General features: G+C 40.0%; 1 protein-coding gene across 3 annotated transcripts in view; it reads right to left on the bottom strand.

Moving 5' to 3' along the window:
* Positions 1 to 26,925, bottom strand: part of GPATCH2 (G-patch domain containing 2) — a 191,188-nt gene that overhangs the window by 152,031 nt on the left and 12,232 nt on the right. Inside the window, exons 2-6 of one of the 3 annotated variants that reach the window (XM_030557493.1) lie at positions 24,268 to 24,984; positions 19,120 to 19,181; positions 3,693 to 3,872; positions 2,782 to 2,861; positions 490 to 957 (exon numbers count right to left, since the gene is read on the bottom strand). In XM_030557493.1, coding sequence (XP_030413353.1) covers positions 844 to 957; positions 2,782 to 2,861; positions 3,693 to 3,872; positions 19,120 to 19,181; positions 24,268 to 24,984 — 1,153 coding nt within the window. In that variant the 3' untranslated portion in view covers positions 490 to 843. Of the gene's footprint in view, positions 1 to 489; positions 958 to 1,260; positions 2,335 to 2,781; positions 2,862 to 3,692; positions 3,873 to 19,119; positions 19,182 to 24,267; positions 24,985 to 26,925 lie in introns of those variants that run through there. The other 2 variants (XM_030557494.1, XM_030557492.1) reach the window with 2 other exon arrangements.

Genomic DNA, 26,925 nt, shown 5'->3' with positions numbered 1-26,925 from the left:
ATTTGTTCAAAATGTAAGAACAGGCCCATTAAAACGTATGTCTAAATATTTTCCTGACAGCCAATCTGTGTGGCAAGTTGGGGCTAATGTAAATTAAAAAACACCCAACTGATACACAAACAAATGTCCCACCCCAAATTCTCAGCCCCCATGTACTGTAAAGGAAACAAGATGTGAAGAAGGTAATTCAGTATTACAAGAAGGTGCTACCCCAAAAATACAAAATGCAACAGGTAATTATGACACAGCTGGAGATCTTACATTTAACATGAATTTTGTTTCCTTAATAGAGGAAGATCACAAAGTATTACCAAAATCAAAATAATTGCCCTTCCACAGCAGCTCAGAAATGTTTTCAGGATTTCATTAATTACCATGGTTTTGATTCTACAACGGAATTTCTGTCGGTAGACCCGTGCATCTTTGCAGAGCCCCATTGTCTTGAGCTCTGCAAAGATACAAGGGTTCATCTGCACTGAACTTATTACAGGATTGGGGCCTACGTTACAATGTATCTGTCCTTTGATTAAAAATGTTCCCTATAAATGTGTGTTATACGCTGGCATACCTCACTGTAGAATGTCCATTTCCCCCCTTCTTCTTTTCAAGTCTATATCACTGCTCTTGAGCAGACATCACAGACTCATCTCCATTAAAAATGAAAGAATTAGGTCACCATCACATTCTGTTCAATGGGTTGAGTCTGCAGTATTCTTCTTTGCTCAGGATATTAATCTTTCTAAAAGCATTCTAGCTCTTCAGTGTAACAATCTAACAGCAGTAATTACTTCTTGTTCTGTGTTATCAGATGTTGCAGGTATTAAATTATTTTTTTTCTTTATGTCACTGGATTGGTCTTTTTAAAAGATTCTCTTTGAAAATCACCTCATTGATAAACAATCTTGTGTGTTCTGACATGAAGAACCAAAATTTCCAAGTTGGATGTGATGGGTGTGCCTGCAAAAATAACCAGAAACCCAGGATGCATGCAGATCAGGAAACTGTTCAAGCTAACAGCTAGCTGTACATTTGCCCAATATCTATATCTACATCTACATATTTTTTCTTTCAAATGTGGAGCTTTGCAGGGCATTTTACCTCCTTTGAAACTGGCTCTGGGAACATACCACACAGTCCGAATATTATGTAACAATAAATTTACCATCTAGAGATAATTCAGTTATCTTTCTTTAATGAATAACATGCAGTTGTTATACAGGAAACTACTTTATTATTAATACACATGAGGTTCTCCTTATAACAATCCACAACTTGTACCAGAAAGCAACACATCTCTTGTTATATGTACACATATGCAGTATTTAATCACCTTTTTACTATTTAGAGGGGAAAGACAGTTTCTAAGGTGGTTAAGCTATATATCATCAATACCATGAAGCTAACCTATCAGTTGTAATAGCTCCTATAAAATACCAGGGCGAGATTGCAATAAGACTTGAAAATGGGCTACAAATCCCAGATATGCTCAAGTAAGCAGTGAACCAAAAATAAAAATAGGTAGATCTGAAACCAAGAACTAGACAGCATTCATCTAATTCATGACCACTAAAGGTAGAGTTCATAGGCCAAGGTTTTAAAGTGTCTTATTCAGCTCTGAATGGAAACTATTGGACAAAGATTTCAATTACAAAATTTCCCTTCCAGTACTGCTTTTCTATGCTCTGTGTACGTAATACCTTTTACAGTTTCCATCGTCATATGATTCTAATGAAGCAAATTAACAGTGTTCTCTGATAAAGACGTTAGAGGATGAGGCTGAAGGCCTTAGAATTTATCATTCTAGGATATGATTATTACCGGAGAGAACCCTCAAGTTACTGTTTTGAAATGAGCTCTCCTTGCTCTCCATTCACCTCTCAACTCCCATTCTGATAAAGAATTACAGCTCACTTCAATGAGTTTTTTTAAAAACATTATTTTAAAAGCTGTCCCTCCTCCTCTTTCACTCTCCCTCCAGAAAGAGTTTTCAAACCCATACAGCTTTATTTGAAAAAAGCAGAATTGGGAGTGGAGTGGGAGAGGCAGTGATATAACTGGTCTCTCTCTCTTCTTTATCAACGTTATTGTTCCTACAACTGAGGGGACGTTTAATAACAACATTTGTGCTTAGAGGTTCTGGGGATTTTGTGATGTGCCTATATGAGTATTAGATCACTAACTTCATTTTAACATATGGCCTTAAAAAAAAAAATACGAAGTTGAAGGTGAAAGAGATGAGAGTTCTCCACAGAAAAAATGAACAGTACATTAATCCTATGTGCCACATATACTTAGTGTCAGGTGCATTTGAGTACCTTATCAGTTTTGATGCTCCTTTAAAAAAAAAAGACAAGTTAAAAAGTAGAAAATAATCTCTCTACAATGTGGTTTGCTTTAAATAAATATCCCTTTTTTCACATACATCTGCCATATACTGAGATTTGTATTTTTCTTTGACTTTCCCCCCCTACAGTTCATAATGTAAAGCATTAAGGAACAGTCTTCTAATTAACAGTTTGTTTGGATCATTCCATTATAATATCATAGTATTCGAAGGCGAAGAATTAAAAACAAACAAACATAAAAGTGTTAGAAGAACTAGTTTATAGTAGAGTCTTACCATTCTAATTTGCACACTGTAAAAGAATGAATCCCTTCAGCTATATACAAACATTAGGATATCAATGAAAGAGGAATATACATTTTGTTTTTGTGTTTTTGTTTTGTTATAATAATGGAAAAACAGTTCAAATTAGTTTGAACGAAAAAAAGCAGGCCTACCAATGCAGCTGGGTTTCCTGAAACCTTTTTGATGTTCCTTGCTGGCATTCCATGAAGATGACTAAATCTACTCTGGAAACCTACAAGCAAGCATTAGAGCTCAGTTTAAAAAATATTTTATATTACAGACAATCACATTCCTAAAGGTACAATAGGAGACGGGAACCAAAAGGAATACAAACATTTTTTTTGAATAACAAAGAATATTTTAAATTTGTTGTTAATTTTACAAATGCACCATTTTGTTTCGTTTCTAAAACTATTGAATTATTTTATGAAAGCTATTGAATTACAAGTTTAGGGGCTGATTCTGCAAACCCTGACCCACATAAAGGGTACATTTGCACTGCATCAAAGGTTGCAGATTTGCAGTTTGTGTAGATATACCTGTGCTACCTTTAATCTAACTAGCTGGCTAAAAACAGTAGTGAGGACACAGAGGTGTGAACTTTGGCAAAGTCTGCACAAGTGAGTACATGGGGGTGGGGGTGGGGGGTCAGGTGGCTTTGTGCAACCCACACCGAAGCCTGAGCTGATGTTACAGCACCGTCACTCCTATTTTTAGCAACCTAGCTAGATGAGGTATGTCCCAACTGCAATGTAGATGTTCCCAAAAAAATCCATTGAAGTCACTGCAATCAATGGGACTCCTTGTAGGAGTACAGGTTTGCAAGATAAGGGCTTAAGAAAAATAATCAATTTTGTACATCCTGAACTTTGCAATCATTGGCAATTGTATTTCTCATTTCCAATCTTAGCACTGCTCTAAAAAAGATTGTGAAAATTCTCAAACTAATGAAACTCTAAGATCAAGACCAACTGCCACACTCTTTACATATCAGATGCAGACTACAGACATCTCTTCATTGAACCCAAGCTTCTACATTATTCTGCCTTTGAGCGTTACTGACCTCTCTTCCCTGAATGGGACATAAGAGGGAAAGCACCAGTTAAGATACTTTCAAAGACTGGATCAGGCAATTCTTTCTCCAACTCCGTTGGGTCCTGTTCCCACCAGTGACCGACCCCAGTGATTCCACACGCACCGCCAGATTCATTTTCATGAAACCAGTCACTCTGCTCATCATCACCTGTGTAAATATAATAAACCACCCCACCCCCAAAAATACAGGTTTATTATCCACAGAAACCACACTTGTAATTACAATATATATATTTTTGCTTTATAGTTGTACTGCAATTATTTGTATATAACAACTCTGCTTGGAGAATAGGTTTTAATAGCATGACAAGTAATGCCATCAATAAGAACACATGAAATGTAATGTTTTAGAACCAATTTAGAAATGTGAAAAACAATAATAAACTGGTTAATCCTTTGGTGATAACTGCAGGGAAATCCATTTAAGTTACTGCTCTTTTCCCATTAACAAAAAACAAGCCTTAATATCCTGCTGGGAATTAAAAGGTATAAAACTGTGAAACCAGTTCTTTGCAGCTGATAATGGTATATAATTAGCTTAATTTCATGATTTGTATGGCATGTAAAACGGGGAAACAATCATGAACAGATGTGACTAAATAAAATTAATCTGATTAACTTCATTAAGAAATAAGTTTTGAAAAAGTTGATTTTAAATGAAAAGTGACAGTACCATGAAATAAACTGAGAAATACACTGTATTGCATTTTGAAGTTGGTCATTTTTTTAAAAAAAATTTTATGGACATTTTCAGTAAATATTAGACAGACAATGGCAAAAGAAAGAAAAATTCAACATTATACATCAAAATCTGCCTTTAATCTGATGTAAAAAATAATCCCCTCCCCCTACAAACATTTAATTAAAGGTGAACTGCTATAAAAACACTCTTTTGTACAAATATGTAGAGGTAATAAAAGAGAAGAGTACAGAGCACTGTATTTTAAACAAAAGTTTGATACCATCATTCTATCATTGAGGTCCTGAACTGCTAATTCCCCACTTACTTGCCTCCATTTAGTAGGAAATCTGTTAAATCCGACAATATCCTCTTAAGACTTCACTAACTGTCTGTAAATCCAGGAGTTTTAAAAGAAGTATGCTATCGGACTGGTACCATGCTTGGTAGTGTAGTTGTACCTAACCTATCTTTAAAGTATCCAATTTGTTCATCATAACTATTTCCACGTATAAAACTGTACCGTGCCTTTCACACTTTTATATCCGCAAGACTACGTGAAACACCCATTACATGAATGTTTAACAAACATTTAATATGTATGAGCTAAAAACATTTAAGGAAAATTATTCATTTAAATTTGTTTAATTAAATAGATAGGTGGCTTTACACAGTCAAGTTTATGTCAGCCACAAAATAACTTACATATCAGATGTATTTTGTGAAGTATCCAAGCATATTTTAATATTTGAATATGGGATAATCTGTAAAGCGATCGGCAATTTGTTACTTCCACTTTGATTGTGCTAAATGTTGTTGTTACTCTGACAACAAAAAGAACACATTGTCATGAAAATCCAAGCAGAGCGTTGAGGAAAAGTGGAAAAACAGATACCATAAAAATCCACGATTCAATTTTGTAATTCAGATGTGAGGCAATTCCCCAAACCAGGCCAAGCATAGCACTACTGGCTGAAAGTGCTGGTTCTGGCCTGGCTGAGTCCAGTGTTGCAAGCATATTAAGAAGAATCAAAACATCTCACTGGTCCCTTATGGATTAAATCATGGCCTTAAAATCCTCAGTGGTATCTACTAACACCAAAAATGATAGGTTCCAGAAAAGAGTAAGAGAAGAAATAAGAGGGAAAAAAAGCCACAGTAACACAAGTGGAGAAGATGGGGAAGTAGGAGGAGAAACCTGGAAACAGGGATTTTTTGTACACTTAATGTCTATCAAGGAATTCAGCACATTTCCAAGGACGGCGCTTCCATTTATGTCGCCTCGGGCGCTAGGATTTGGGAGGGCAGCAGACTGCTCTGGTGGACCTCCCGCAGGCGTGCCTGCGGACGGTCCGCTGGTCCCGCGGCTCTGGCGGAGCATCCGCAGGCATGCCTGCGGCAGGTCCACCAGAACCGCGGGACCAGCGGACCGTCCCCAGGGACGCCTGCGGGAGGTCCACCAGAGCTGCGGAACCAGCGGACCATCCGCAGGAATGCCTGTGGGAGGTCCACCGGGACCGGCGAGCCGGCCCTGTGCCTAGGGCGCCAAAAACCCTCGCGCCGCTCCTGCATATTTCACTCTCCCAATTCTCACATTGGCACACATCTATTTTGCTGTAACTTTTCACAAAGTCTGCCCTCATTAATTCTATCCTTGCCTTCCTCAAGGTCAAGCTGAATTTCTCTCTATGCATCTAATCCATGATGATCCTCAACAGAGCTAGAAGAATAGTTGTGGACAAAAGCATGAAAACGTTCATATTTCAATCTGGCTCTATTCAAACCCCTTTCATTTAGTTTTTCATAAACTTTTGTACTAGTGAAATTTGTTCAAATATTTGGTTACAGAAAGTCGGTTAAATGAAACAGCCTATAACTAAGAAATCAAAGCTGTAAGAGAAAAAAAGGATTAAGCAATACTAAAAATGACTTGTAACTCTGCCAAGCTCAAGCCTCAACTATTGGGACTGATTATTCAAATTAGGCTGATGTCTGGTATGGAGAAAAGCAGATTTCCTTGTACCCAGATTTAAGTTCAGAAACTATGGAAAAAACCAAATAATGAATGGATCACTGGTGGCTAAACATGATTTGTAAACAGCAATCTGTTGCTCAACTTTTGTGATTACAGAGAGTAACTACATATTTCCATCAAGCAACAGACTGCACTGTAAGTTCTTCAGCATTAAAGAGACTGGTTACTACTGGTACTCTAATAGTAGACAGAATACTCAAAAGGAAGTTAAGTATAATTATTTCAATTCTGCTTATTAGGAAGCTACCGCACAAAGAAATTAAGTAATTTGCTCAAGGCTACCCAGGAGGTCCATGGCAGAACTCGGAACAGAACCTGAGCCTCCTGACTTGCAAGATGTTTATTTGGCCACCTACTCATATCTATATCTTTGACTGTTTGATTATGGGTATGTCTAGACTGGCAGAGATCCCTTCTCTTCAGAGAGCGCTGAAGGGAAACCGCTGTTATGTGTTTACACTGTCAGCTGCCTGCGCAACAGCGCGTTCATACTTGCGGCACTTGCAGGGGTATTCGGAGCTATGCACTGTGGGCATCTATCCCACAGAGCATCTCTTCTGCTCATTGCAGGGCATCCTGCTCGTTGCAGGGCATCCTGGGTCCTGTTCCAATGTCCCACGATGCATTGCTTCACATACCAGCAATATGCTTCCATCTGCATTTGGCACCGTCTTTCAACGGTTTGTGTACTATGCGCTTTGCCTCTTCGGTCTGCAGGAATGGATCCTGTGCTGTTGACCAATATGCTGCTTGCTCTCACTAACATGTCATGAGTGGCAGTAAAGTTATTCCTTAAATTACAAAGGCAAGAGGAGTTTGACATTCATCTCGCCACATTTAGTAGCTACAACACGAGATTGCTTGTGCATTCACGGAGCTGATGACCACAGTGGAACGCTGCTTTGGGGTTCTGGAAACAAGCACTGAGCCGTGGGATCACATCGTCCTGCACATCTGGGATGACGAGCAGTGGTTGCAGAACTTTCAGATTAGAAAAGCCACATTCATGGGACTGTGTGATGAGCTCACCCCAGCCCTGCAGCGCAAGGACATGAAAATGAGAGCTGCCCTGCTATTGGAGAAGCGCATGGCGACCAATCGGTTTACACAGTGCAGACGCTAATCAGTTCAGAGTGGGAAAGTCAACGGTTGGACTCGTGTTGACAAAAGTGTGCAGAGCCATAATCTCATCCTGCTCCGAAAGACCATGCCTTTGGGCACATTGTGGATGGCTTTGCGCAAATGAGCTTTCCTAACTGCGGAGGGGCAATAGATGGCATGCATATTCCAATTCTGGCACAAGACCACCTAGCCACCAAGTACAATAATCAGAAGAGGTATTTCCCTATTGTTCTCCAGGCGCTTGTGGATCACCATGGACGTTTCAAGGACATTAACGCAGACTGGTCCAAAAAGGTGCATGATGCATGCATCTTTCGGAACACTGGCCTTTTCAGGAAGCTGCAAGCTACCTTCTTCCTGGACCAGAAGATCACTGTAGGGGAAGTCGAAATGCCCACTGTGATCCTGGGAGACCATGCCTACCCTTTAATGCCATGACTTATGAAGCCATACATGGGGAACCTTGACAGCAGCAAAGAGTGGTTCAATAAGCAGCTGAGCAAGTGCAGAATATTGAGTGTGCTTTTGGCTGTTTAAGGGCTCGCTGGTGCTGCCTATATAGGAGACAGGACCTGCTTATGACAATATTCCTATGCTTACAGTCGCATGCTGTACACTCCATAATATTTGTGAAAGGAAAGGTGAAAGTTTCATTCCGGGCTGGACCGCTGAGGCTGAGCGCCTGGAGGCTGAATTTGAACAACCAGAGACCAGGGCTATTAGAGGGGCACAGAGTGGGGCCATAAGGATCAGGGATGCCTTGAGGCAGCAATTTAAAGCTGAAAGCCACTAATATTTGTTGCTATGCTCAGGAGTGCAGTGCTTGTAATGCTAGAAGGTGATTGTGATTGGTGCAGACAATGTAATGTGAAGCTTTAAGAAAATTTCCTGTTGCTTTGCAGGGCTCTGTTCGCTTTCAGTTGATGGAATAACAATTACTTTCAAACCAAAACAATTCTTTTATTAAAAGACAATGACTGGAGGAGACAAAAAAATTAGCACTGTGGGGGATGGGAGGGTCCCAGAAGGAGGCGAGGTCCAGGGATGGTTAAAGATTTGTGTATTTCCAGTTCAGTGCAGCGGGTACTGTACTTCAGTAAGGCTAAGCTACAGAGGGACAGGTGTTGAATGCAGGAAGTCTGCAGGGCTGGACTGGGACAGGGCAAGAGTGGAGTGCAGCAGGTACAGACTACAGCCAGAAGGTCTACTCCCATACCCCAAAGACCACTATTTTAAAAATATAAAGCATCATAAATGCCATGAGGCACTTCTAAGCCATCTGTTAGATCCTAGAACAACAAAAGATTGAGGCCTCTCCTCCCTTCCCCTCCCGTCCCCTGACAAGATTGCTGCTGAGGAGGAGAGTGGAGCTGTTATGGTCCTATTGAAAAGGGTTGCAGATGACACGATGGAAATTAAGTCCACCATGTTCACAATGCCAGCTACAATTACATTTGACTCGTCCCTGTTAAATCTGACTGGGTTTGTAAGGGAGGCTGAGGGACTTGTATCTGGCACTGAAGATCAAATCTAGATAGCCAGATTCAAATTCAGCATAATTTCAGTGAGATCAGCTCCTTGAAAACAATTTGGAAACCTTTAAGATGATCCTTGTGTAGTAATTTGCAATTGTGAGGGTTCTGGAGGGGGATGAAAGGGGAAATCCCTTGAGTTTGTCCCCCACCTCCGTGCAGAGATTGTAATTTACCAGAGGCATACAAGTATCTTGCCCTAAAGCCTGCCCTGGCACTAAACCAAATGCCATTATTGTTCATTTCCTGACATTTATTGTTAGTTTATTATGTAGAAAGCTAGGGAGAAGAATGAATGCTGGAATGCTTTTAATCCTAGGATTATGATTTTTCAGGACCTTGCGGGACATAGTGTGGAACACAGGGCTGCTTTTAATAATGCAAGTAACATGACTAGCTGCAAAAAGGCCTTAAATATCATATACTGTTTCAAGCCATGTTCCATGTACAGCATGGAGAAGAGACCCATGTCTTTCAAAAGAGTCAGAAAACTTCCTTAAAGGACTCCAACAAGATTAACTGTCTGTGTTCACTACATGCTCCTGTATTAAAAAATGGATTTGTGGTCCCTAGTGAACTCTTAAAAAGATTTGGTCTAACTTTTTTTTTTTTTAAACAAATGTTTAATTGGTTCCTGGCAGATGGAGATTGAAATGCTGCCCTCCTTTCAACTGCCTGCCCTCCTTCCTTTTCTTTTCCTTTCCCTTCCTTCCTATTCCTTTGCTCATCTGTTCTTTTTCCCCCTCTTCTCTTATTTTTGGAGGAAAATTGAATAAAAGATTTTTTTTAAAGGCAGTTTATTTTGACAATACTGAGCCAATATTTTAGCACACCAAACTTTCTCATAGTTTAATTTAGGCATTTAATCATTCAAGACATGTAAAAAAGTAATTATAGCAGAATGGTCTGAGTTAAGTTGTATGTGCAACTACAAGTCCCAGCATACTCAGTGGTATATCAAAAACAATACTGTGCGTCAGAAATCCTACAATTAGGCAATACTTCATAAACACTGCACCCAATAAATGCAGAGAAATACACAACTTATGACCTCTAACCTAATCTTGTTTTAACTTAGTGCTGAGGTGGGCAAACTACAGCACGTGGGCCGGATATGGCTCGCCTGCCATTTTAAGCTGGCCCACGAGCTCCCTGCTTAACTTTTAACAAGTTTGGTTAAAATTTGCAGGAGATAATGCTGCCCACTTCTTGTTTACAATGTCACCAAAGAGCGAGAACAGACATTCACGTGGTACTTTTGTAGCCGGCGCTGCAAAATATTTACATGTCAGATATGCTAAGTATCCATATGCTCCTTCATTCTTTGGCCACCATTGCAGAGGACATGCTTCCACACTGATGATGCTCGTTAAAAAAAATAATGTCTTAATTATATTTGTGACTGAACTCATGGGGGGAGAACTGTATGTCTCCTGTTCTGTTTTTCCTGCATTCTGTCATATATTTCATATCATAGTCTCAGATGATGACCCAGCACATGTCTTTTTTAAGACCACTTTCATAGCAGATTTGACAAAACTTAAGGAAGGTACCAATCCGAGATTCCCAAAAATAGCTATAGCACTTGACCCAAGGTTTAAGAATCTGAAATACCATCCAATATCTGAGAGGGACGAGATGTGGAACACGCTTTCAGAAGACTTAAAAGAGCAACACTCAGATATGGAAACTACTGAACCAGAACCACCAAAAAAAATAAAATCAAACCTGCTGGTGGCATCTGATTCAGATAATGAAAATGAACATACGTCTGTCCACTCTGCTGTGGATTGTTATCGAGCAAAACCCATCATCAGCATGGACGCATGTCCTCTGGAATGATGGTTGACGCATCAATGGACATGAATCTTTAGCGCATCTGATACGTAAATATCTCGAGGCACCGGCTACAACAGTGCCACGTGAACGCCTGTTCTCACTTTCAGGAGACATTTTGTAAAAAAGAAGTGGGCAGCATTATCTCCTGCAAATTGTAACCATAATTGTTTATCTGAGCAATTGGCTGAAGTAGGACTGAGTGGATCTGCAGGTTCTAATTTTACATTGTTTTATTTTTGAATGCAGGTTTTTTTGGTACATAATTCTATATTTGTAAGTTCAACTTTCATGACAAAGAGATTGCACTACAATACTTGTATTGGTGAATTGAAAAATACTATTTCTTGTTTTTTTACAGTGAAATACTTGTAATCAATAATAAATATAAAGTAAGCAGTGCACACTTTGTATTCTGTGCTGTAACTGAAATCAATATGTTTGAAAATTTAGAAAACATCCCAAAATATTTAAATAAATGGTATTCTATTATTTATAAGAGTGCGATTAATCACACGATTAATTGTTTTAATCGCTTGACAGAGCTAATTTGTTCTAAAACCTCATCTAACGATACCTCAATCTGAGACAGTTCTTCAGATTGGTAATGGCTCAGGTTTGGGAAATCTCCCTCACATCCTCAGCTGTGAAAACTGATGCAAAGAATTCATTTTGTTTCTCCACAGAAGTAACTAGTCCAAAAATTAAGAGATTAAAAATGGTGATGATCTGTTGTGACATTAATTGTTGCTCTGTGTAGGAAAGAATCTCACTATCTTCTAAGAATGCTATTTTGGAACCAATACTTTCCACTAGAAACCCTCACAAAATAGACACAAATAACTGATAAATATCAAGTTGCAACATGAAATGAGAACAAAGAAAAAATACAATTCTTGAAATAGAGGTCAAGCCTGCAAAATTTATAGTTATAATCCTCTGCAACTCAATTAAAGTTATTGTTGGAAAGGATCACAAATGATAAAACTCAATGGCTATGGACTGAAAAAAGGAATGTGACACCACTGGAAAAAAACCCTACTACTTATTGACCAACAATGCCCCCAAGAAAATAATTATATGAACTAACCCTTGCTTTACAATGTTTTCAACATTGGAATATATGAAGAACAAATAATACTCGGAGGGATATTTCAGATCAGAAGTAAACGTCATTTATGTCCCAGATTATTTTATACTGGGAAATACAGGTGTTTTAAAAAAACAAATCAAACACAATTACACCAAAAAAGTAGGTTAGAATGCCAATCGTTTTAAACTTACAGTTAAGACATTTACAAAACCATAATACAACAAGTATCAGAGGGGTAGCCATGTTAGTTTGTATCCACAAAAACAACAAGGAGTCTGGTGGCACCTTAAAGACTAACAGATTTATTTGGGCATAAGCTTTCGTGGGTAAAAAACCCACCTCTTCAGATGCAAGGTTAATACTACAATTAACACTAGCCTTCTGGTAGCTCAATACAGAAGGAAATTACAAGATAAACAGATCTCTCTGGTCAAGAAACAAATAGGAATGAATTATATCTTTACAGACAAATAGCTAATAAAAGAAAATTAAACAGGCACTTTCTGCAGAGGATTTGAAGGATCTAAAACAAACCACTGTGAAAAGTTCATGTCCACCGCAAGAAAAAAACAATGAAAAACCATTGTTAGATAATCTTGCACACTAAGCCTTACAAAACAGAAGAAAAAAAAAAATCACAAAATGCTGAAGGGAATGCCATGATACAGGGAACCATATTCTATCTCTGGAAATGTCTATTTGAAAAAACAAAATTCTGCTCTGAAGTCAGAAAAAACTTAGTCAACTGGTATTTCAAGGATACCCTAAATTCCTCAAAGAAAAGTCCTGTGTTAACTGAAGTAAAAAAATATAATTAAGGCCCAAATATTGCTTGTCTTACTTGTATGAACAAGGCAAGCAGGACTTGGCCCTATGCTTTGAAGAAATCCCACTATTAGTAACATTAGTGTGGAAGGATGCAGCAACTGGCACAAACTGATTAAAAACAAATTACTGAGAACTTTTGAGAAAAAAGTATATGTATAGCCTTTGTATAACCAAACTAATAGTCTAAATCTGTAATATTTTGTTATTCTGCAACCTGATGCCCCCTTTTACTGTTTAAGAAAATAATCTGCACTTTCAATAAATCCAATAATCACTTACAAAAAAATTTTACTAAAAAGGGGGATTAAGCTATACTAGATTTAAAATACAATTAAGATGGTTACGCATCTGAATTGAAAAGATGGTTTAATATATTTCACCACCAGTACCTTTGATTCATAAATATAGTAATCTGCTTTCTGATGTATGCCAACACGATAGCCTGGGGGCATTAGCTGCACTTTAAATTACAGGTGGATTTTTACTGAAATCACACTGTCCAAAGGAAAAGTAAAAAGTTTAAGATGTGTAGGAAATCCTCAGTGGGGAGAAAACTCCCTAAATAATATTGGGCTTTTCAGTCTTATTTTGGATTGATGAGACACTTAGTCGTTGTTCAGAGAACTATTGTCACTATATCCAGCCCTTGTTTTTTAAAACATTCTAGATAAATGTGGGAAGGGCTACCAGTCTCTTGTGAACTTGTCAGATAGAATACTGAAAAGATTGAGGTATGTAAGATGTACTCAATACCAGGCCTGGTCTACACTACACGTTTAAACCGAATTTAGCAGCGTTAAACCAATTTAAACCTGCACCCGTCCACACAACGAGGCCCTTTATATCGATATAAAGGGCTCTTTAAACCGGTTTCTGTACTCCTCCCCGACGAGAGGAGTAGTGCTGAAATCGGTATTGCCATGTCGGATTAGGGTTAGCGTGGCCGCAAATCGACGGTATTGGCCTCCGGGCGGTATCCCGCAGTGCACCATTGTGACTGCTCTGGAAAGCCATCTGAACTCGGATGCACTGGCCAGGCAGACAGGAAAAGCCCCGCGAACTTTTGAATTTCATTTCCTATTTGGCCAGCATGGAGCGCTCACCAGCACAGGTGACCACGCAGAGCTCATCAGCATAGGTAACAATGCAGTCTCCTGAGAATCGAAAAAGAGCTCCAGTATGGAAAGGCACAGGAGGTACTGGATCTGATCGCTATATGAGGAGAGGATTCTGTGCTAACAGAACTCCGTTCCAAAAAACAAAATGAAAAAAAATTTGAAAAAATTTCCAAGGCCATGATGCAGAGAGGCCACACCAGGGACTTGGTACATTGCCATGTGAAAGTTAAGGAGCTCAGACAAGCCTACCAGAAAACCAAAGAAACAAACGAAAGGCAGGGCCGAAAACATGCCGCTTCTATGCTGAGCTGCAAGCAGTTCTAGGGGGGGCCTGTTATAGTATAATTCCCAACTCTGGACCTTAGCATCCAGGATATGGGTACTAGCCTAAGTCCTCTAAGCTTAATTACCACCTTAGATTCTGTAGCGCTGCCACCAATCAAGAATTCCAGGGCCTGATACCCTCTGGTCCCCCCAAAACCTTCCCTGGGGACCCCCAAGACCTAGATTCCTTGAGTCTCACAACAAAGGGGAATGAAACATTTCCCTTCCCCCTCCTTTCTTCCTCCCAGCTCTTTCCCACCCTGGGTACACTAGGAGACCACTGTGATTCAATTCCTTGAATCATCACATCGAGAGGAATGTTACCTTCCCCCTCCCTTCTTCCCCAGAGAGAGATACAGAGATGAGCGCAGAGAGCAGGTTTTTCTTCCCTCCTCCCTTTCCTTTCTCCCACCAATTCCCTGGTGAGTGTGGACTCCCTTCCCTGGAGTCTTATAAAAGATAATAAAAAAATCAATTAGATTCTAACAAAAAAAGGAAAACTTTAATAAAGAAGGAAAAACATAAAAATTGTCTCTGTAATCAAGATGAAATATTACAGGGTCTTTCTAGCTTATAGACAATAGAAAGAAACTTTCTCCAGCAGAACCACAATTTAAGCTACTTCCAGCAAGTACACATCAACAAATAAAGAAAAAAAATTAAAAGACTATAACCGCCTTTTTACTTACTTACTATTCTGAATAGATAAGAGACTGTAGCAGGGAGACTGGCAGAAACCTGGTTGCACCTCTAGTCCCGTCCAGGGCCCAGGGAGAACAAAGCCAAACCCAAAAACACAAACAAAGGTTTCCCTCCACCGAGGTTTGAAAGTATCTTGTCTCCTGATTGGTCCTCTGGTCAGGTGTTGCAGGTCACTGTTTGTTAACTCTTTACAGGTGAAAGAGACATTAACCCTTAGCTATCTGTTATGACAGGTCCGCCACCACTACCCCACCCCTGTCCGTGGATTCCAAGGTGGGGGTGGTAATCTTAGCCATGGCTGAGCATTCTGCGGATGGGGAAGATGAGGAGGAGGAAGCGGAGGACAAGCTTGTAGACAGCACACAGCACTCCATTCTCCCCAACAGCTAGGAGCTTTTTCTCACCCTGACAGAATTATCCTCCCAGCCCTCCCAAGCCACTATCCCACACAATGAAGCCATGGAAGGGACCTCTGGTGAGTGTACCTTTGTAAATATAAAACATCATTTAAAAGCAGGCGTTTTTTAATGATTAATTTGCCCCAAGGACTTGGGATGCATTCGCGGCCAATACAGTTATTGGAAAAGTCTGTTAACATGTCTGGGGATGGAGCGGAAATCCTCCAGGGACATCTCCATGAAGCTCTCCTGGAGGTACTCCAAAAGCCTTTGCAGAAGGTTTCTGGGCAGGGCAGCCTTATTCCATCCTCCATGGTAGGACACTTGACCACGCCATGCATGCAGCAAGTAATCTGGTATCATTGCATGACAAAGCCTAGCTGCTTATGGTCCCGGTGTTTGCTGGCATTCAAGCAACCTCCGTTCTTTATCTCGCTGTGTTATCCTCAGGAGAGTGATATTGTTCATGGTAACCTCGCTGAAATTCAGGAATTTAATTAAGAGGACAGACATGGCCATTCCTACTGGGCTGTTTGCCTGTTGCTTAAAAGAAATCCTTCCTTGCAGGTAGCCAAGCAGGGGGAGAGGGAGGGGTGATTGGCGCTGAGCTTTTTTGCGTTTGGCTAGAAGGGATCTTCCCTGCTACCAGCCACGCAGTGGGGATGGGGAGGGGGGTGTTTAGCAGTGATCTTCCATGATACTAGCCATACGGTGGGGGGATGGGTAAACCGATCATCCCAGAGAATTGGATGTGGGGGGGTGGTTTCCGCTGCTGCATCTTAACAGGAAAGAAGCAGCACTGAACAGGCTTTGCTTGGTATTTGGGAAAATATAAGGTACTGTGTATATGAAGGCTGCAGAAGCCGAAAGACAATGGCTTACCATGGCCGCATGCAAGCTGAACTATGCTGCCCGGACCTGTGTCTGTGAGATCTCTAACACCAGAGCCGAAGGCACTCAATATTAAGATGCAAAATGCGACCTTGTAGTGAAATCACATGTGCTATGTAAGGTGAATAGTGTTGTTCACCGTGAAAGAGTATAAGCATTGTTCTGTAAAGTGTATCTTTTTAAATACTTCTCTCCCTTTTTTCCTCCCCTCATGCAGCTGCAAATTTTTTAAGCCTCCCTACTCCATCCTGAAAGCTATCTCAGATAAGGCGGTGGAAAAAAAAGACACGAGATGAAATGTTCTCGGAAATCATGGAAGTGACCCACAATGAAAGAGCTCATCTGAATGAGTTGAAGGACGTGGTATCAAATTACAGGAAAGATGCCAGTGAACGTGAAGACAGGAGGGACGCTCGAGACGAGAGGTGTCGGCAGGAAGATCAGCAGTGGCAGGATGCAACGCTGGGGCTGCTGTGTGATCAAACTGACATGCTCGGCATCTGGTGGAGCTTCAGGAACAGCAGCAGGATCACAGAGTGCCACTGCAGCCCCTGTATAACCACCCTCACCCCTCACCATGTTCCATATCCTCCTCACCCAGACGCGTTAAGAACGCATGGGGGAAAGCTCCGTGCACCCGCCCACTCCATCCCCGTGGACAGCCCAACCAAAAGGCTGTCAATACTTGGAAATTTTTTTAGTGGCCTTTTCCTTCCCTCCTATCCTCCTCCCAAACCACACCTGGGCTACCTTGTCAGTTCTCTCTCTCTTTTTATAATGAATTAATAAAGAATACATGATTTTTAAATGATAGTGACTTTATTTCCTTAAGCAAGCTGTAATCGAAGGGGGAGGGTGGGTTGCTTACAGGGAATGAGTCAATCGGGGGGGGGGTTCATCAAGGGAAAACAAACACAGCAATCAGACCGCACCCTGGCCCGTGATGAAACTCGTTTTCAAAGATTCTCTGACGTGCACCGCTTCCTGGTGTGCTCTTTTAATTGCCCTGGAGTCTGGCTGTGCGTAATCAGAGGCCAGGTGATTTGCCTCAGCCTCCCACCCCGCCCTAAAGGTCTCCCCCTTACTTTCACAGAGATTGTGGAGCACACAGCAAACAGCAATAACAAAGGGGACACTGGTTTGGCTGAGGTCTGAGCGAGTCAGTAATGTGCGCCAGCGCGCCTTTAAATATCCAAATGCACATTCTACCACCATTCTGCACTTGCTCAGCCTGTAGTTGAACAGCTCCTGACTACTGTCCAGGCTGCCTGTGTATGGCTTCATGAGCCATGGCAACAAGGGGTAGGCTGGGTCCCCCAGGATAACTACAGGCATTTCAACATCCCCAACTGTTATTTTCTGGTCTGGGAAGTAATTCCCTTGCTGCAGCCGTTTAAACAGAGTAATGTTCCTGAAGACGTGAGTGTCATGAACCCTTCTCGGCCATCCCACGTGGGTGTTGGTGAAACGTCCCTTGTGATCCACCAGTGCTTGCAGCACCATTGAAAAGTACCCCTTGCAGTTTATGTACTGGGTGCCCTGGTGCTCCAGTGCCAAGATAGGGATATGGGTTCCATCTATCGCCCCACCACAGTTAGGGAATCCCATTGCAGCAAAGCCATCCACTATAACCTGCACATTTTCCAGAGTCACTACCTTTCGTAGCAGCAGCTTAATGATTGCTTTGGCTGCTTGCCTCACAGCAGCCCCCACAGTAGATTTTCCCCACTCCAAATTGATTCCCGACTGACCGGTAGCTGTCTGGCATTGCAAGCTTCCAGAGGGCTATTGCCACTCGTTTCTCAACTGTGAGGGCTGCTCTCATCTTGGTATTCTGGTGCGTCAGGGCAGGGGGAAAGCAAGTCACAAAGTTCCATGAAAGTGCCCTTATGCATGCAAAAGTTTTGCAGCCACTGGGAATCGTCCCATACCTGCAACACTATGCGGTTCCACCAGTCTGTGCTTGTTTCCCAGGCCCAAAATCGGAGTTCAATGGCTACAACCTGCCCCATTACCATCAGGATCTCCAAAGTGCAGGGGCCCTCAGTTTGAGAGAATTCTGTGTCCTCATCACTCTTGTCACCGCGCTGCCATAGCCACCTCCTCCTTGCCTGGTTTTGCAGGTCCTGGTTCAGCATAAACTGCACGATAATGCGTGAGGTGTTTACAATGTCCATGATTGCTGTCTTGAGCTGAGCAGTGTCCATGCTTGCTGTGCTATGGTGTTTGCACAGTTCACCCAGGAAAAAAGGCACGAAACGGTTGTTTGCTGCTTTCACAAAGGGAGGGGTGATGCTGTACCCAGAACCACCCACGACAATGTTTTTTGCCCCATCAGGCACTGGGATCTCAACCCAGAATTCCAAGGGGCGGGGGAGACTGCAGGAAGTATGGGATAGCTACCCACAGTGCAACGGTCAGGAAAATCGACACTAGCCTTGGTACATGGACACACATCGCCGAATTAATGTGCTTAGTGTGGCCACGTGCACTCGACTTTATACAATCTATTTTACAAAACCAGTTTCTGTAAAAATCGGAATAATCCCGTAGTGTAGATGTACCCCCAGTCTTAAAACACCATCTTCCCAAATATTATAAGCTTCACATACCAGCCTTTTGAAATAATCAAGGAATTTAATTACTTAAGGTCATTGAGACAGGACACCTTTCCATAACATTTAAGAAGCTAGGAAAAAAAAAAAAAAAAGCTATACCTCAACTCACTAGGCAGTCTGTTAAAGCAATTTCACCAACCAATGAAATAACTTGTAATGATTACAGAATTGAAACTGATGCAGTTTGGCAAAAAAAAAAAATTAATGATGTTTCAGTACCTTGTCTTCCCTCATCATTGGTAAACAAACCAGCATCACTGCTGCTCAGGCTGCTGGATTCACTGTAATAAAGAAAAGAAACGAACAGATCAAAAGAACAATTGATCTCTCACTTGTAAAATTTTAGAGAGAGGAGGCTGTTCTCAGATAGAACTTAAGGCTGACAAAAATCTGAAAGAAAATAAGGTTTTGTTTTTAATCAAACGGCAAATATCCTAGTTCCATTAACTACAGAACACATTATTTTTGTCACATAAAACTACAGGAAACTAATGGGACTCTGACAGTAAGCCAGATGTGACTGCAGCAAGGAGCTGACACAACTGATGCATTTTATCATCTGCTTCCATCAAACGCTCACTGCTCGTCTATTGCTATACAATTCAGCTTGATCCCAGAATACCACTGCTCAATAAAATGCGGGGAAAAAATCTCAAAACAAAAGCAGTCTAAGCCTTTCTTCCAACACATGAAATACACGAGTCTGGAGAAGGAACTACTGTTCTTAACATTTGCAAATATTCTGGACAATACATTGCGTAAGGATTCACTATAACTATATTACTTGGTAAGAAAGAAAAGTTTGCAAGAATGACAATCCATTAAATCAAAGTAAAGGTCACCCTGAGAAAAATGAATATGATCAATATGATTTTAACAGCAAAAGAGAAAATGCAGGTTATAATTTACTTTTCTGTAACTTCTGATGTGGCCTTAAACAAGATGTCTGTCTATAAGATGGATGCACAGCACACACACGCGTGCGCGCACACACACATCTACTCCTATATATAAAATTGGAGATCATGGTGAAGTGTTTTGTTCTCCCTTGGTTGTTCACAAGCATCTCACGTTATTGTAAATTAAAAGTGTGTGTCTAAATATTAAACTCGCCTCCTGTGCTTAAACTATAGCACCGACCATGACATTGAGTTTACATCTAGGGTAGAGGTTAGGCGGAGAAATGCTTTTAAGTTCTTCAGGGAATTGTATTCTCACAATACTATAGATCTTATATGTTTTTTACAGTGAAGTATGGATTAATTTTTTTTAAAAAATGTCAGTTCACCTAAAGACATAAAAATCAAGAAAAAGGTGTGCGTTTCAAATTAATGTTCAATGTAGTATGCTTTTATGGATGTTATGTTAAGGAAAATTAAACACCTTAAGTATTTTTCCTATATTATATAGCTTGTCTTCAATATGAAGCAAAATCCACTTCATTTTATATATTTCAACCTAGACACCAACTTCTAAGTATTTTTAAAAATATATATTTCATTTCTGGTTTCATTCCTCACACTCACTCTTAAAAGTTAGCTCTAAACCTTACTCCTAAATTAGCTGTTTTAACTGCTTTTTGGTTTAGACATGAATGTGCTTGCTGGGGGGAAAAAATTGAAATTACGTTGTTTTCCCAATTTCTCTCTCAGAAATTGAAACCAGAATTAGTTTTAGGTTTTGACGATATCTCATTTCAGCTTCTAGAACTAATTATATGTTTAATTGTTTTTATATCTTCCTTTAGAAGGAGTTCAAACAGGGCTTGAAATTGGGCCTGATATAGATAGCCAAGCAGCAGTGACTTGATAATATGTGCAACTGTCATATTTCTTAAAGATGTGTTCTAAAACTCTGCCGTATCTTCTTCTGTATACAGTAACTTCTTACTATATAAGCAGCACTTACAATCTCTTTTAACCCAGTACAGTCAGAGATTTAAGCACTTAACTAAAGATAATGGTCCTCAGTACAAAGATGGCAAATCTTATGAGCTATAAAAGTGATCAAGCAGAGTTTGAACCTTGAAATGCTATAAAGCTAAGCAAATCCTAGTGCCTTCTTTCTGAAAAATATCCCCTCCTCGCTTAATTCCATCAGACAGTTCTGCATACTTTTATAATTATAAATGTCCTACAACTTTATATCACACATCTTTTAAAAAAAACTTTTTGATTTGAAGTTTCCAATCTAAAAATATTTCCCTTTTTTTTTTTTTTTTTTTTTTTTTTTTTAAAGTTCAGGAATCTTTTCAGTCATTTGAATTTTGGGAAACAAGACAAAAAAAAAATCTATTCTTCCCCATCTCACACACAGGTTCCCATTTTATAAGGGCTTGCATTTACAAAATACTTACTGAGATCATGGCATGCTGAGGGTTAAGTCTATCCAATACTATCCTGCAGCCCACTAAGCATCCATGTAGATTCTGTTGCCACACACTAAAAGTTCCATCCATAGACAGCTTTGATCCACCCGCTCGGAAACGGGAATGGATTAAACTGCATTAAGGAAATACTTTTAGATAGGTGGAAAGCTTCAACCAAACAGTTAATTCTAAAAAAGAAATGTGATGTAAAGTTGTGGGACATTTAGAATTGTTAAATATACAAAATTATCTATGGTGGAATTAAAGTGACGATGGGATACTTTGCAGAAAGAAGACACTAAGATTTGCTTTATAGTATTTCAAGATTCAAGCGGTGATTGATCATTTTAAAGATAATCAGCAGGGTCTATACAGATATTTACTACAAGGTAGATTTATACCCCATCTTGCCGTGAACCAAACTGTTCTTACAGGCAAACCTTAAGAGAACCATACTCATCTCTTCCCTTTAAGTCTGCAATTTGAACTTTGATACTTAAGTAATCTTCACTGAGGCATTTGCTCTTGATCAATTTATATAGAGTGGTGCCATACAATAAAAGCTTTAAGCATTTGAAGACTTTGCAGAGCATGCTCAATAGATGAAGATTTTTAGCATAACACAGTGAAGACCCTGCCTCTGTTGGGGCATCATACTATAGTCACAGGGACTGCTGCTGGGAGAGTTGTAAATGTGGAAGATGTGTCCCATTGAAATATACACAAAACAAAATGATCTGCAAAACAAAGCCTTCATATGTGGGCAAATGAAAACTGGCATGGCAGACTTGATAACTCTGGATTCTAGAGTTTAAATGTGACTCAGCAGTATTACTGAAGACATGAATCTTACCAAAAATTTTTCAGTAATTTACCTCTTTGTGTCTAGCACACAGTTTTAGGAAGACATTTTTATCTCTGCTAACGCTTTCAGAACAGAATAGTTGCACAGAGGCTTGCTAGTATGTTCTTGTTCCTCTTGTGGAATAAAGTAATAGAATCATACAGTAGTAATGCATTTAATGGGCACCATCAAACTGAAGTCTAGCCAATTGAAAATTAGAGTTAAAAGTAGTTTGAGTACTCCATAGGCCTCTGAATCTCCTTGTCACATTGTGGTTTTGCAGGCACATTTTTATCTATTTTTTTTTTTTAAGAAAAAAATGTTTCCCTGCCCCCTGTTGCTGTGTTAAAGAACACAAATGGGTGAAAAAGGCAAAATTTGGCAGTAAAGTGCTGGCAAATGACAACCAGAGAAAGTTTTCTCTGTTACAGTATTACTAAGTAAAGTATTTCCAGAAAGGAGCATGTTTTTTAAACTGATAGTGTTGATGATATATGGAGCTATACCTATCTCTTAGAACTGGAATGGACCCTGAAGGGTCATTGAGTCCAGCCCCTTGCCTTCACTATCAGGACCAAGTATTGATTTTGCCCCAGATCCCTAAGTGACCCCCTCAAGGATTGAACTCACAACCCTGGGTTTAGCAGACCAATGCTAAAACCACTGAGCTATCCCTCTACCCCTTGAAGCACAAGAATAGATGACAAGCAGAATCCATAAGGGATAGTCATTTTTGTTCTTGAAATCAGCAAGCTGCCCTTTTTGGGGTGTTTGGAGGATTTTCCCCAGACCTTGGCTCCCTCCACCCAAATACTGGATAATGAGTTTTGCACTGAAGTATTTTTACCCTCGTCTGGCACAAGACATTTTTAAAAAGTGTTAAAATTTAACAAAAAAAAATTTACAAGAGTACAGGACAAACATGATGGAATCTGAAAGCGTTCCAGACACAAAGGCCCCAACAAGACCTATTTCTGGTCCAATATAAGTGTGAAGACACTATGAAATTCAGTTTCTTTTCAGTGGCAAGGCGACTCAGGATTCCTGTTGTGATTTAAAAACTGTCTACAGTTCTGAGAAAATAGATGGAAAGAGTATAAAAAGCAACTTCAATAAATACTATCCCCCTTATTGTTTTCTGAGTAATTGGAATCTGTAACTTACCAACACTGAATAAGTGACCTCTCTTCTTGCCCTAGCCAAGAACCTATGCATGCCATCGCTACAGCACACCTAAACTATGGCCAACAAGCAAAAGATTCAATGCAGTTTATAGATAAGACTTCTACAAACAAATGAGGAACAACGCTGCTATCTAGCCACTAGATTGCCAGAATTTGTCTTAAATAGGAGTTGCCCTGCTCACAGTTCTGCATTCAGAACAAAACAAAACTGGATAAACATGATCAGGATCATCAGACCCTGCAGGTAACATCACTTGTGTGTGGTGGAAAATGAAACCTTACTGTGTTGTCAAAATAGTACTTTGGAAACAGTATTGTGGTATGTCTGCTGTTTGGAATAGATTAATGAGGCATACTGCCAAAAGGTCATCATCCCATTTTTCTAATGGCAAGCTCATGTGTTTCTCAACTATAAATTGCTCTTTGCATTTTGTAAGTGATGTGCATTCTTGGTAACCAATAGACTTTTTATGCCCATGACACTCAGATCGTCTAGCGGGTATATCCGTATACTGTACTGATAACCTTCTGATGAATACCAGCAACAACCAAAGCAGCAGTGCCTAGAAGTTGGAAAATCTAAGCTATTTAATTACCTTGTGTGTAATTAACTGCTAGTTCAAATACCTTGCATAATACAATAACGTAACATTTAAGTTATTTTTAAATTCCTGTTTTCTTGGTCTTAATATTGAAACAATTAATATAAATTTTCTTCAAGTAATGGTTTCCTTTGAACCTTCTCTGCCACCCATCGGATTTCCTCTGAATTGCTATAATTTAACCTTATACAACATGTTTGAAGTAGCAGTATTCTAGTATTACTGGATCAGGAAAGACCCCTAACACTTACTGCTATTGACTGCATTTTAATTTTGGAATAAAGAAAATGAGACTTGTCAATATCTATACCACTACAGTAGCAATATAAGAATTTTGTTTCAGTTGACAGAAAAAGAAAAAACAATCACCTGTCACTCATGTTCTCATCTGAACCCTTTTGCTCCTCATACTCCATTTTGTCCTTATTTGCCTGGTTCGCTTCTTCACTCTCTATAACCACTCCTTCATCCAAGATTTCTGGTCCTTGCCTACTTGTAGCTAGTTTTCTTTTTTTCACTTTGCTCTTGGCAAATTCTTGATGTTGGTAACATCTATTATCATTATCCATTTCTTGATCTCTGCTGTTATCCTGTTGTTGGGTCAGTGTTAGTGTATTTGTGACATCTAATGGTGGGTCTATTGCCATGCGTTTCACCTTTCTTCTCCTACGCAGGGTCCTGTTTCCTAAATTGTCAAGAGCCAAATCAGACTCATGCCACAGAGGTCTTTTGCCCCTAATGTTATTTAAATTTGAAGAAGGCCTGCGTTTAGCAACCAACAACTGATCATCAGAGTCACTGTGGTCTTTCTTATTAGTAGTATGATTCTCTCTATAGTCCTTGCTTGGTTCTTCTAGACTGGAATCAGAACCTTCACTTAAACAGTGACTAGTCTCCCAAGGATGATGAGTGATAAATGAACGTCTTTTTCGTCCTCTCCTTTTTCTTGCCTGGCGTTTTAGAAGACAAGACACGCTGCGAGAGTGATCTCCAGTATCAGCAAAACCTCCTCTGGCTTGCTCTGAACTTTCTTCCAGTGCTGAGACCAGATCATGAACTAGTTCCTCCATAGTCCTACTGAAATGCCTACATACGCAGAGAAAAAACAAAAACAAAACTGATTACAATGTGCATCAACTTCAGCAGTATGTTTTCATATATCAATATCATTATAATGTCAAAGATAGTCTTATGATCAGCACTTTTAATGCCGTTGTAGTTCTACAGAAAGCTGTCTTCTAAATCAACCAATACTACAAGACACTTATGAGGAGGCTTTCCCTTTGTAATGTCACTCTCTCTTCTAACTTCCATCTTAACAACAACAGCCCTTCAATTTTTGGCAGTCCTCCTTTTATATAAAATTGCTTTTATTTACAGATATTTCATTTCAATATCATAGTTTTCAGGGGGTTAATTTGTCATCTGTGAAGACTGGCAAAATCTGTCAATACATAATTAGAAGCAAGTGAGCACATTTTAAATTATCTATAGAGTAGGAAATTTAATATACAATTTTTTCTCCTTTATAGTATATTATTAGGTACAACTTTAAAAGTTGTCATTAGGATAAAATGTTTGACACTCTGTATGTCAGGGGAGCACCCTGCACCCCCATGCAAAGTTTGTCACGTCGGGTGTCTTCAGAAGACTCATGATGCACCAAGCATTGTTATTGTAGTAATGTTATAGTAATGTTAGAGGTTGTATTTTCATGTATATAGTTATGAGGCTGAAAATGTGTCCTCATAGCTTAAAATAAGCCCAGGCAAAACTCTCCAGGAACAGAGGCGCAGTTTACACCTCATCAGGGTACATATGGGACAAATCCAGCCTAGTCTCACAGGAACAAGGACACTGGCCTAGGCAGCAACTAAGGACCTGTTTGACTCTCAAGTGAGTCACCCCCCTCCCCTTGATCAGTTTGGGACTAGCATGAAGTAATGCTCGCTTGACTCTGAAGGGGAGGGGAGGGTGTGCGGGGGGCAAAGCCAAGAGGGAGAAAGGATATGATAAAAGGGAGAGACAGTTGCCAGGCTCGCTCTCCTCTTCCACCTCCATCTACAGACACCATCACCAAGTGACTGAAGCGCTGATCAAAGGGGAGAGCCTGGCTGAAGAGCAACCACCCAGCCTGTGGTGAAAATGTTTGTAAGTGCACTGAAAGTGTTAAGATCAGCTTAGAATGTGTTTCGCTTTTATTTCACTTGAGCAAATCTCACTTCTTTTGCTTTGACTTATAAACACTTAAAATCTATCATATAAATAGCAGTGTGTTTGGTTTGAAGCGTGTCAAAGACTCCCCTTGGGATAACAAGCCTGGTACATATCAATTTCTTTGTTAAATTGACAAACTCATATAAGTTTGCAGCGTCCAGTGGGCATAACTGGACACTGCAAGATGGAGGTTCCTAGGGTTGTGTCTGGGACTGGAGATATTGGTTAGTGTCATTCGGTTGAACTATCAAAGCAGTGACTGGCCAAAAGTGCTCACTCACATTCTGGGAGAAGCTTACACGCTAGAAGCTGTGCATGAACAGCCCAGGAGTGGGGGTTCTCACAGCGAAACACAGTAAGGCTGGCTCCCAGAGTTGAGGATTGGAGTGACCTAGCAGATCATCGGTTCAGATAACACCAGGAGAACATCACAATGTTGTCATAAGATAATTGTCTCTTGATGCTACCTAAGTGCCAAGATGAATCTGAAACACTAATTTTTTGATTATGTAAGATTTTTAATAGTGACTAATTGTCTTCCCAAACAACTAATATCTATTTGATCTTTAAAAATATTGATTCACTAGAGTGACATTAAGTTGAGAGAACCTTTCCCCTAAATGAAAGTCTAGAGGATTAAAGGCAAAATTGTCCTTTCTGATCTACACACTCACATCACTAGGAATCAAACAACTTTATGAGAAAACAATCTAAGAGGCATCATGCAGATATGAGGAAAGAATTTTACTCTGCATCACAGCTCACATCACTTCACTAGCATTAAAAAACCATAGCTGGTCCATGACAACT

Source organism: Gopherus evgoodei, chromosome 3 (assembly GCF_007399415.2).
Source record: "Gopherus evgoodei ecotype Sinaloan lineage chromosome 3, rGopEvg1_v1.p, whole genome shotgun sequence".
NCBI lineage: Eukaryota > Metazoa > Chordata > Testudines > Testudinidae > Gopherus > Gopherus evgoodei.
The sequence above is the reverse complement of the archived record's forward strand: the minus strand, read 5'-3'. Positions and strand labels throughout refer to the sequence as shown.